Here is a 12,950-nt window from a genome sequence, read left to right on the forward strand (position 1 = left end):
ATTAAAGCGTAATTTAGTTCTTCCATTTAAATTTTACTTGTTATCCGTATAAATTCAGGTATTAGGAAGATTATTTATTTATTATTTCAGAAAATAACCAAGTGATTTAGATACATTCCCGTAGAATTTTAAACAAGAAATGGAAACTCCCTTAGATGTACTGTCAAGAGCTGCTACAATGCTACAAGAAACTCTAAATCAACCAACTATCGCAGGTAACAAAAGAATTAATTAATATATAAACAGTTTATTTTATTGGTCGGTAATTTATCTACACTACCAGACGAGGATCGCGTTTTCTTAATTATTGGTTCTCATCACCACGCCACGCCATTTGCAGTCAATAAATTATCGACCAAACCCAAATTCCCATTTCCTTCAGATATACGATTATATTAGGTACATATCATTTGATATCGTTTACGTGTATGTCTTCTATATTACTGTTTGTTACTGAATTTATTTCAACAACGAGAAAAATTCCGATTTGGAAAACTATTTTCGCCGCGCCTTGAATATTCAACGTAAAATAAATAAAAATTCTTGTATAATGCATTGAGATGTTAAATGTATAAGATTGCCGAAAGTAACTAAAAGAACTCGAAAATATTTCGCGATAAACTGTTTATCTGCTCGGTACATATTTAATGCAAATATTAGAATAATTTATTATCTTTATGCAAAGTTTGATTTGCTGCCTAGAGTTTGATGTGATAGTCACCTTTTTAATACACACATTCTTTGAAATTTATTTTGCGTTATAATTTTTTACCCCATGTCTCCCTCCCAAGTATTAAAAGGCAAAGAAAACACTAAAACCCAAAATTCCACATAAGAACTTTTAAAAAACTCGACACTCATGTCTATTTTGTTTTATTTTAAGCTTTATTGTAATGTTTCATTGTAACATCGTTCATTTGAAACTTTTTTGTTTATATTTTTTTTAACTATAATCTTAACTGCCTGTGTACTTATTGCAAAACAAAAGACATCTAGATACATGACGTTATTACTTGAATCTACTAAAATAATATCGTATTCTTTTTAATCAGCAATAAAAATCATTCCTTTTTGTTTGTAAAATAATGATTTAAAATCTATTGCTCGCTTAAATACTAGTTATTTTGATGCAAGTTAGATCTGCACCCACAGTGTCTGATTGTCATTCGAAAGTTTTTAATTTTGTATATGTTCACTTTCCTCGAAACTAAATGGAATGTCGCTTTTTATGTGGCTTGTATACAAATTCCTTAGAAAGTGAAATGGCACATTTACTTTTCAATACGTTAGCTCAGTTTTTACCATAACTTCATATAATAATGTACATTTTAAAATATTCAATATTTCCTACATATTTTAAAGAAAGCATTATTACATAATACCTGGTGGCAAATTCAAAACCAAACGTAGGGATATTCTGTTGCATGCAACCAACAAAGAATGGCATCTTGGTATAATAGGGAAATACCTTTAGTCATCTTTTCATATACATATTTTCTTAAAAATTCGATGTTCGGTTAACATATTGGGCAATCATTGGCAATTGAATTTGTGTAGAAAAAAAATCTTTTTCGTCTTTATGTAGGATGTTGTCTAGCAACAAGAATATTTCTTAGTTCCAAAGATATTGTTGATATTGAAGAAATACTTTCCCCCATTTCCATATTTTCGAAATTATAGAAAATAAAATTATTAGTGATGAACAAAATTGGTCTTGCCTTCAAGACCTAACGAATAAGACCAAGACTAAAGCCAAGACCAAATACGCAAAACTAAACAAAAACTTATTACTTTCAGTGAATTTATGAGCCAAACTATTTAAACCAACCAACCAATATATTATTTTCGTGGAACAAAACATTTTTAGTATTTGAAATTTTCACTTTGCTTTACTAGATTTTAACCCTAAAAAAAAGAAACTTTAGCACTGTTTGAAAAAACGGATAACACATGGTTGAAAAACAGAGACAAACTATTTTTTTTTTTCGACTATTTTTGTTTTATTCAAGTAACATGTATTATTTTGTTCGCTAAAAGGTTATTTATGCGTTAGAGAAAGGATAAGTTTTCCAGTTTTCGTAAGAATTGTCCGTTTTATTTTCTTTAAAAGTTATGACAAGCTCGCATGTATGACAGAAAATTTCACCCTTTAAAACAATTATTGTGTCAGTAAACCGAGAAAACTAAATTTTTATGCCAATGCAAAATTATAATTTTCAAATGTAAAAGACTGAATTTGCCGTAGAAACAGTAGAATTTATTAGGTTACTTGTAATAATCTCAATTTTGACATGTCTTAAGCAACGGGATAGTGGGATAAATTGTAANTGGTCTACTTTGATTAACACTAAAAATTGTGAAAAAGATCAGATTTATACTAAAACCCAAACTTTAGTGTGGAAAATTTGCATTATTTGCCTAATAGAACAATCGGCGCGCTGGATGAATCTTGTCGACTAAAATGTCACAATTATTATTACATTTAAACAATTAAAATGAGAATAATCAAGTTGATTTATGCAAAGCCTCAGAAGAAGTGCATCTCTCTCTTAATAGGTACATATATAAATTTTATCGATACCTACACATATCATATAATTGCGAGATGAAAATAAAAACACACCATTCTTCAAATGTTTTTTAAGTATAGGTCACATGTTTAAATTTGAAACTATTTCAAAAACTGGCACACACATGTGTGCAGTGTGTGCGTATAGTTCATGTATTTGTACCGCACACATGTGTACAATATTATTATGTGCTATATAAAATGCATGCCGGTAGTGACCCAACCGCATACCAAGGATGGAATTTTCTTTGCTTGTTCTCTTGGAGCAAGACTTCAACCTCCGACACATCTGCCCCGTGGTTATTATTATTGCTACGGTCCGACTGGACATTGTACTTGTTCCGATTATTACTATTATTATTATTATTAATCGTTTGCCTTAAAAATAACTTTAAAAAACAACTTTGCGTTATTTTAGTACACGCGAAAATACTTCAAATTTGATTTGAATGGATGAATTGTTTTCGAATATTTTTGAAAAATGCTAAATGACAATGTTCTTTTGTTTTTACCGATTGTGTAGACAAAAAATGGTCACTCAGATGTGTTAAATGACAACGGTAGCTTTTTCGTGAAATATTTTCGTTTTATATTATGTTGTTTTGATTTTTACGTCGTGTTTGCTGCTAATGCATTAAAGCGTAATTTACGTAATTAGGACGAAAACAGTTGAAACTAGCGCAATTAATAGCGGCCGAAACGACCATTACAAATGATCTAAACAGGCCGGATCGAAGTAGCTTATGGCATCCACTGAGCCGTGTGTGCCAAATAATGCTGTAAGTTAAATAACAATGAGATTTATTATGGTGCCCAATTTTTTACGAGCCCAGCTTTGTAGTAGCGCAAGAAGAAATGAGTATTTTTCACACTGTCGTGTCGTCAGCATTCTTAGAATTCTTCGGACATTGACGAATCCAGTAATCATTAGCCTTCAAAGTTCATCATTCTGCTAGTCTTTCAGTCATTCTTGATTAATATTGTACGTCACGATTTACGAAATCGTAAAGAAATTCTCCAAGATAATATGGATAATAAAAAGTCCTTGATTTTATCGATAACTACTTTTAATGAAAATATTATGTGTATATATATTCCTTCGTGTCGGCACTCTTTTATTTTGGAAAAAACTAAATTATTTCTATTAGGTGTACCTAGGGGTCGAATCATATTTAAATATTTNTTTGTATAATCAAACAACAAATATTTGGATATTTGAAATTTTGAATATTCAGATACATGTATGGACAGGTACTTGAATATTTAAATTTCAAGTCATTGAAATGAATTATGGATATAATTATCATTCCAATTATTCTAATACAATTCCTAGCCCTGGTTCATATGTTATTGTAAGAGATTGAGCATTTTGTACTTTTTTTAAGGACTGAATGTCCTTTTTAGCATCAAATGACTCAAATATTTGGATATTTGAAATTTTGAATATTCAGATACATGTATGGACAGGTACTTGAATATTTAAATTTCAAGTCATTGAAATGAATTATGGATATAATTATCATTCCAATTATTCTAATACAATTCCTAGCCCTGGTTCATATGTTATTGTAAGAGATTGAGCATTTTGTACTTTTTTTAAGGACTGAATGTCCTTTTTAGCATCAAATGACTCACAACAGTTACAATTATTGTTTACTTTCAAGGTAACTAAAAAGTTGAAGGCTAAAAAATTAAGACTATGTCAAGGTGCATCCAGTATTACAGATATAAATATGCCCATGTGTGTAAGAGAGTTCAAATATCAAATAGAAAATTTAATTAAACATCAAACGTAATGTAGGTAGTCAGTTATTTAAATGTAAAATAGGTAGGTTCATGTTTTTGTAAGTCAATTTTTATGAGAGAGTATGTGCATGCATGTATTAAGAAAAGCATTAAGGTTACAAAAATATAATGTACGTTCGTTAAAAAGTGTTATTGAAAAGATAATATGAAAACATGTTGACAGCTACAAATAAAAAATGTTAAATTCCTTGTCGACATTCTTATTAAATTGCTTACAGAACTTGTTTTGTTAAAGGAAATTAAAAAATATCGACGTAATTATCATCATTTGGAGCACCACACGAAATATTTGTAATTTGAAACTATTCATTTTAACCGACTTACAAACTGCAAATGAAATTTTAAAAGGGGAAAACTATCAGCTCCATTATATGTCCAACAGAATAATGGAAATACAGAATTAAAAGTAACCTGGTAGATCAGTACATTCCAAAATTAATTTTTTACTTTACTTTATGAAAATGTGTTATCATAAAGTAATTAAAAATAAAAGAAGTACTAGCTACTTTTAAATTTTAAATATTAATAACCGTTTTATTTTTTACTCAAATTTCATATATATTAACTTAAATAGTACCAATGGGGCTGGAGATTGTTTTTCTGTTTTATAATCGTAAATAAAAGTTTCTGAGTTTTGTGTATGTGTGCATAAAATGTATTTGTATTACTCGAAAAACCGTGGGATTTTTACTTAAGGCAGTTCAAAGGTTATTTAGTATTATTCGAAAATTAAATTATTGCTTGCATGTCTATAATTAATCTGTTTAAAATGAAAAATTCGTAATTGTTATACTTCTAATTACCAGAAAGTCAATTATTTTTTATGTATAGTGAAGAAAATTTATTCAGTAGCCTAATTAGCACCCTGTGTTACGTATATATTTAATATTTCGTAATGTGCAATATCGGAATTAAGATAATAATAAGAAAATCATATTGTGTAAAAGCTTCTGGAGAAACGTCTTTATTCGCAATAAACAACAACAATAAGAAAACAACAATTTCTTTTGCATAATGGTTTCCTAGAGGAAACGTGGATCTTTCTCAGATTTCATACTGTTTCGCAAAAAATTATTGATGACTACAAAGTTCGGAAAAATTAAGTGTGTGTAAAAACGGTTCTAAGTACAGTAAATAACAAAAGTAACAGAAAACAGAACTGGCTACACCATATAATATGATAATTGTGAACGCATTTTACTCTTCAAATAATACAATATTCACTATTACCACTAGAAATTACACTGAAGCTTGGGAAAATATCTTATGAAAGCCAGGAGTAATTGAAGATTAGTTATGAAAAGATAATTCTACAGGTTTTAAGAATGTTTGGGAGGTACAATCGGAGACAATTGTACATAGAATTAGAAATTCGTGATTAATTAGGTTTTGCAGCACATAATGAGGTAAATAAATACTATCTATACTAAAAAAAAGTATACGGTTTGAGAGAAAATTTGGAATTTAACCAAAAACTTTGAATAAAATAAGAAATAACGAATAATATGGAAAAATTTTAACTGACTTTTGGCAGTGAATATGCCTTGATTTCAGCTTCGAAACAAAAAAATATTTAGTTTCAATCTCTATTAATAATGAGCGTAAAACTTTTTAATATGTTTAAATAATAATTAAAACTTTAAAATTGCATTTATTTCAGACAATTATAAATATTATCATTATATTATCAAGTAAAAACGAGATTTTCAGCTAATTTTTCATTTTTTCCTCGATAACCATTTAGTGAATTTGAATAACCTTACGCTAAAGTGATTCTCCAGAGTTCAAGTTACTTATTATAAAAGTTTGAAATTTCTGGTAGCTTTTTTTCTGTTAATAAAAATAAATTTAATCTGTTCGGTTAACGAATCTCCATAAAATGACGTGTAAAATTACAATTTTTTAAAATTTCAATAATTTTTTAACGGTTTAGTGAATCGATTTGTAATTTTTACAGGAGTTTTAGAATTGAATGAGGAACGTTCTTACAAATTTTTATTTGTCTCATAGCATTTTGACATTTCTCCCAAACATTCTTAAATGTTTTGATGAAATTTTCATTTTCATTTTCACTTCTAACTTTTCGCCTTATTGACTAATGATTTTCCTATTTTCCATATCTTATAAAGGGATAATTGAAAGAGATGCGAAATTTGAGTTTAAGTAACTCTGATTGTACTGTCGCAGCAGAGACAATTAGGCATTTGCTACAACTTTTTTCATTTACTGTACATTTTTTTAATAATGTCCCATGTCTCTTATTACACCGCGGCCTTCACGTCCTTGTCGGTCATTAAACAATCGTCTTCGAACGTCCTTGTGTGTCGCTCGTATAGGTACCCTCTCGGCTTCATTCAATCGAAGAACTTTTTCCGAAAATACGACCGGTGAAGACGTAAAGCCATCTTGGACCGGTTTTGTCGGCGTCGCTCTAACATATAAGACAAAGATAAGTTCATAAGGGATACCTGGTAAAGACAAAGCTCGCGGAAGTCGAAAACAAAAAAGACCCGAACGCGAGACGCGATTAGGGACCGTATTATTCCCGTATGTTGGTCCCAAAGTAGTTTGCGACAATTCGAAATTAATTTCAACTCGTATTTAGACGACTACCTAGGTCGTTTTCGTTTATGAATGAAACGCAACCAGGTGCTACTATTCTTTTGAAACTAGCGCGTTAAATATACGATATTTTATATATCTCACTTAAATATTAGTGGAAGTAACAAATTAATTCGGCTGCGTCTTCAGAGAACAAGTATATCATGGAGTTTCCTCCGTTTCTAAAAGAACTTACGTTTTTGCTATTTCCCGATGTAGGATATTTCGGAAATGGTTTTAAAGGACATACCAAGCAAGTTTTTTGGCAACCGTGGCTAGATCAAGGTAAAAATAGTTTAACTTTGTGTAAATGATACAGTATCTTAGATAGTAAGGGGTAGAAACAAAATCTAAAGTGGTACATATCAACGCATTTTCCAACGAATTTTCATTTAACTAATAGGCATAAGAACGCTCTCGTACTTCTTCTTGTTCCATAAATAATATGTATATATCCAACATAATTTGAAACAAAATTATATAGTATATAGCCTGTAAATGTACAAAAAACCTAAAAACTATCTCCTTTTTATTTATATTATAGCTGTTATTAATCTATTTTTCAATCATTAAAAGTAAGTCGTCACTATCCGCAGAGGAAATTGAGGGAATACTAAAAATTATAAAAATAGCCAGAAATATATTAAATCTCTAATTGTAAATGATGTTCCCAAAATGGAATTTTAAATATCCCTAAGCAAAACTTTCGCGTCTGTCGGCCATTACTTTTAAAATGGAAATATTTCATCATCGATTAGAAGTGACCTTTTTACCAAAACTACGTATTAAGAATGCAAAGTGAATACGATTTTCTTTTCCATTAGCATACACAATATATTGTTAGTACATATTGGACGAGTTTCGGAATTCGCCTAGACATGTTCGGAATTAATTAGAAAATCGCGTCGTTCACTACTTAAATATATGCTCACATTGTCCAACTCCAAAAATCTAATCGCGAACAATGTAAAAAGGAATAAAAATATGATATATTTATCAGATACTTGTCGTAATAGAATTTACTTAATTGAAATTAGATTTACAATTTTTAATTTATGAATAGATTATGCTATTGGAAATGCAAACAATTTAGGGCATTTATGCGATTCCTAAAAGATTTTAAAAATATTTAACTGATTCGGATAATATAGATATAGGATACTTTATAAAACGAATGACAATACCACAATTGAATAAATAATTATACTAAAAATTCGAGATGAAGGCTTTTCTCACTTTCAGCTTGAGTGGTAATCCACATCCAAGTTCGTGCCTTGGTGTGGATCTAACGAATGTACTTATCTAATGTATTTATTATTTCTACCAATTATTATCTATAATAAATTGTATCGTTAGGCCTAGAAATTCATTACCATCACGGGTATAACCTTTTGCTGTGTTCAATTCACGTAAACTACAAGTTCACTGAAATATTGGCAATCTAAACACCTCATCACAGTTGTTTGACGATAATGCGACCTAGTTTTGATAATAAATATGTATGCAAGCCGACTGATTATTAAAACAGGTTATCGCAAAATAACCATACGTTCTAAAGATGTAAACATACATTTTTACGTTTTCTTTTTTTTGTTTTTTTTTTTTACAGATTATGTATAGTGAAGAAAATTTATTCAGTAGCCTAATTAGCACCCTGTGTTACGTATATATTTAATATTTCGTAATGTGCAATATCGGAATTAAGATAATAATAAGAAAATCATATTGTGTAAAAGCTTCTGGAGAAACGTCTTTATTCGCAATAAACAACAACAATAAGAAAACAACAATTTCTTTTGCATAATGGTTTCCTAGAGGAAACGTGGATCTTTCTCAGATTTCATACTGTTTCGCAAAAAATTATTGATGACTACAAAGTTCGGAAAAATTAAGTGTGTGTAAAAACGGTTCTAAGTACAGTAAATAACAAAAGTAACAGAAAACAGAACTGGCTACACCATATAATATGATAATTGTGAACGCATTTTACTCTTCNGTTTCAAATAAAAATAAAATTATTATGGTTAATAGGCAGAAACTTAAGCGAAGTATTCAAGAGTTTTATTTTGAATCGAACTCGTATAAAGACGCTTATTTCAAAACAACAGTAAACTACCCTTCGGGGTGCATCGTGCACAACACAATGCACACCCCACGTAAAAAAACTCTTATTGCAAGCAGGGAACCCCTCAAAACATTGCCAAAAGAAGGACATGCAGAAGAAGAGAGACAACCGATAATGTGCAAGGGATGAAACGGCTGGGGATCGTACCCCCTCCCTCTTGGCGATGCAACGAACGCATCGTCTCCTGTTCCGAAATCAGTTACAAACACGTGAGTCATAATAATCAATCAAAATATAAAACCTTCCCGCCGATATTTACAAATCGTGTTAATTTTAATAAAATATGTAATGCATTATTACATGGAAACATAAACATGTCCGATTTATATTGCTGAAGTTTATTTCATTATGTAGAGTTTTTGTGTTAAGTTTCAGTGATATGTTTGGGTACTAATAAAAGTGCAATATTAGGAAGTGTGTTGTAAAAGGGTTGCAAGTTACAAGAATTAGACTCGGTAGAAAACAAAGAGTTTTGTTTAGTGCGAGGGTAAAACTAAATAACAGATCTTTGAACGATAACGAAAATTTAAAATAAAGAAAAACGTTAAAAAATAATAAATCGAAATTTTTAAACCTATAATTCAAACATTTTTCTTCTAAATTTTATTTAACCGTATGAAAATTAATTGAATTGTTATTTATTTTCGTAAACATGTTTAATTTGCTTATAATTTTTTTTATTTACAGGTATGTCAATGTGTGATCCGATAATAGACGAGCACTTCAGGCGATCATTGGGCAAAGACTACATTAAAATATTTTCAAATGGAGAAACGTCCAAGGAAGACAAACCCGTGAAGAAAACAACAATTGTAAAAAACCAGGACAGTATTGTAGAATTAATGGACAACTCGGGCCTAACGGTTGATGATCACTTTGCAAAGGCTCTCGGAGACACATGGCTAAAACTGAACAAAAAAGACTCTAACGCAACAGATAAGGGAACGGTGCTCTCCGTCTAAGTTGATGTAAAATAAAAAAAAAATAAATGTGAAACTGTGAATCTTGGTCATAAACATCCATCCACTGCACATATAAAATTTTTAAATGCCAAAGTTTCAATTTAATAGAATATAATGAAATTAAATTTCGTCCAAATGAAAACGATATTGGAATAATTATAAAATGTCAGCAACACTCATTAATTAAGAAAAAATTANTCCGTTGCAACATAAACATCCGATACTCGAAGAATATATTAGATTACGTGTTACGCAGTCATGCAGGGTATAATAAGAAATTTTATTTTTTTTTTTGTATCTACAATTTTTATTGAAAGCAGATACCCCGATTGATTTATAGATAGCTTTCGACAGAAATATTAAGTAATATGTAAATTATCTTTCTTGACAATGAAAATTCAAAAGTGTTTGTTTGCAAAGGGCATTGCTATTAAACTCTACAGTTTCTTAAAGATCCACAAGAAAAAAAGATAAAGTGGTTCATAAAATAGTATAGGAATATACGGAGTCGTGCAAAATGGTTTTTTAAAAGTATTTAAATACAAAATGCAAATACTTTTTTAATTTTAAACAATAAGAGAATGAAATAGAATCCATAGTTTCTCTAGCTTTAAGTTCATCCATTAATTGAAGTTTTTCGAATCGTTTTCTAAACATTTTGGATTATAAGCATTTATTAGCACATCACAGTATCTTGTAATTTTCAGTTTTACACAGCTGGCATATATCAATTCGATATTGTTTTGCGGACTGTTTCGTCGTAATTCATAGAATTTAGTAGTTTCTTGCTAAAAGTACGATAAGTGGTGATTTAGCAGGTGCTGATATCAATTTGGAACTTCAAAATTCCATGGACCATGACATTGAACCCGGAAAACAATATATTCATTATTTTATATAATATTTAATCGGTGATACTAGCAAAGGCGAAAATGTATTTTGCGTTTTTACAAATAGAAAATACGTTAGAAAAACCATTTTAAATAAAATACAAAATGCTTTTCTCAAAAAAGTATTTAAAGGCAAGATAAAAAGAGGTACTTTATATTTAATTTTTATAAATATTAATAAACCATATCTCTGGGTATATGTTCATAAAATAGTATACTTATTGCTATTAGGCTGACATTTTTATCCCTATTCCTGATTCTATTATTATGGCCTGCTGTAAGAGATAAAAACTGTACGAGATTCTTTCGATACAGAGTTAACAAATGTAAAATAGAACACGATTCCTTTTGTTGTTGTCTCTTACGATGAGGTTGTTGAAAAATACTTCTATATAACCTCGCATGCCCGTTTAATGAAGTCATAAATTAAGAATTTGTGGTCGGAATAGTTATCCACAAACAAAAAAATCGTGTTATGTTATAACACATATAATATTTATAACATTCCATCGGCTTATCATCATTCCTTGAATATTTCCGGATGACTCTACTGATGGTCTCTAGTTTTATAATATAGTACACACGTTTCAACGATATTCGAATACGAAACTTCGAATTAAGCAATTGTAAAAGCATTTCAATGGAATCCACGATGACCGAATTTCTTTTGGGCAGAAAATTACAACATTCTTTTAACATAGTTCTAAATACGTAATTGCACAATAGAATTCCTACAAACGAAAGCGCGAAATGTTTCAAGTTGTAATAAATTGAATTAAAATTGCTATTCAGATGACAATAAGAACTGTTGCTTCATCGCAACTACTTCCGTTTATACCGGAAGTCGACCAAGTTTCGTTCTTATGAATCAAGCATCCTGTACTTTAAACAATACCGTAAAAAAATAACAATGCCAATGATAAAAACAGAAAATTACGTAATTCAAAAAAAAAAAAACTAAAAAACCTAAACTCTCAACCGTTACGTACAGTATCCATAATTAATTAAGTACTTGATAAATACTTAAACTAATCAGTCAAATCCTAATACTATACGGAGTAGTTACATTTTAAGTCAAATAAGCCTCGCATAACATCATATTGACTATAACTCCGTTTATTTTGGCTCAAATTCTTCGTAAATGAATAAAAGCAACAGTTAACAGCAGCTTTTTTTCTTTTAAACACTGTATAAATATCAATGACATCACAAAAGTTAATCTGGATTTTCATCCTGCAAATTTTGATTAGTAAAAACTTTTAAAAATGGTATTTTTTGCAGAATGTTTGGCGTCTAATTTGTTTTATTGCTAATTTTTATTAATAACTTCACTTATCCTAAATCAAATTTTGCATATAAGACTTGTAACGTAACTCTCGAATCTCTTCAATCTCTGACTATTGCGTCAATATTCAATTTTTCTTTTTGTAATTACTAAGATAATGGGCATTGTAACACACAAGTTAATTCAAGGGTATTTTAAAGAGTATAAGCTCTTTAATAGATTGAATTTCAACCCGCATTCAGCCTACATCCTTATTTCTAAAATTTTAGACGATCTGAAGTCTCAAAGTACGTCCAAACAATTGCCCACATCGAAATGGAAGCGTGATCGTCGAACTCGCGCGGAATATACCCGAAAATCGGATCCCAAACTTCCGGAATCGTTCATACAAAATTTAGAACAATCAGGCTCTGAAAAGCAGGATCAGAACAACAGTAGCACTGTTACGAACACGTCATCAACGAACGGATGTGGCACTTCTGACACCCCTATCGACATGAGCATCCGACAGAAGGGACAACCACCCTCATACGATCAGACTATAAGCAATCCAAATTTTAGATCCAACTACAGAGCCTCAGTTATCATGCACAACGGAAGTCAAGGAAAGGACGACATACCATCAGGTAATTTTAATTCTTTTTTTTATTTTATTCTAATAAATATAAGTACTAGAAAAGTGTATAATTTTATCTATAATCTGAAGTTAAAA

At 30.1% G+C, this 12,950-nt stretch overlaps 1 protein-coding gene across 2 annotated transcripts in view; it reads left to right on the forward strand.

The window, feature by feature from the left end:
• LOC108744316 (transcription cofactor vestigial-like protein 4) overlaps positions 1-12,950 on the forward strand; it is a 15,424-nt gene that overhangs the window by 1,720 nt on the left and 754 nt on the right. The window contains exons 2-3 of one of the 2 annotated variants that reach the window (XM_025976303.1): positions 91-215; positions 12,508-12,864. In XM_025976303.1, coding sequence (XP_025832088.1) covers positions 140-215; positions 12,508-12,864 — 433 coding nt within the window. In that variant the 5' untranslated portion in view covers positions 91-139. Of the gene's footprint in view, positions 1-90; positions 216-6,499; positions 7,262-12,507; positions 12,865-12,950 lie in introns of those variants that run through there. The other variant, XM_025976302.1, reaches the window with a different exon arrangement.

This window comes from Agrilus planipennis, unplaced genomic scaffold (genome assembly GCF_000699045.2).
Source record: "Agrilus planipennis isolate EAB-ADULT unplaced genomic scaffold, Apla_2.0 scaffold17, whole genome shotgun sequence".
Taxonomy (NCBI): Eukaryota; Metazoa; Arthropoda; class Insecta; order Coleoptera; family Buprestidae; genus Agrilus; species Agrilus planipennis.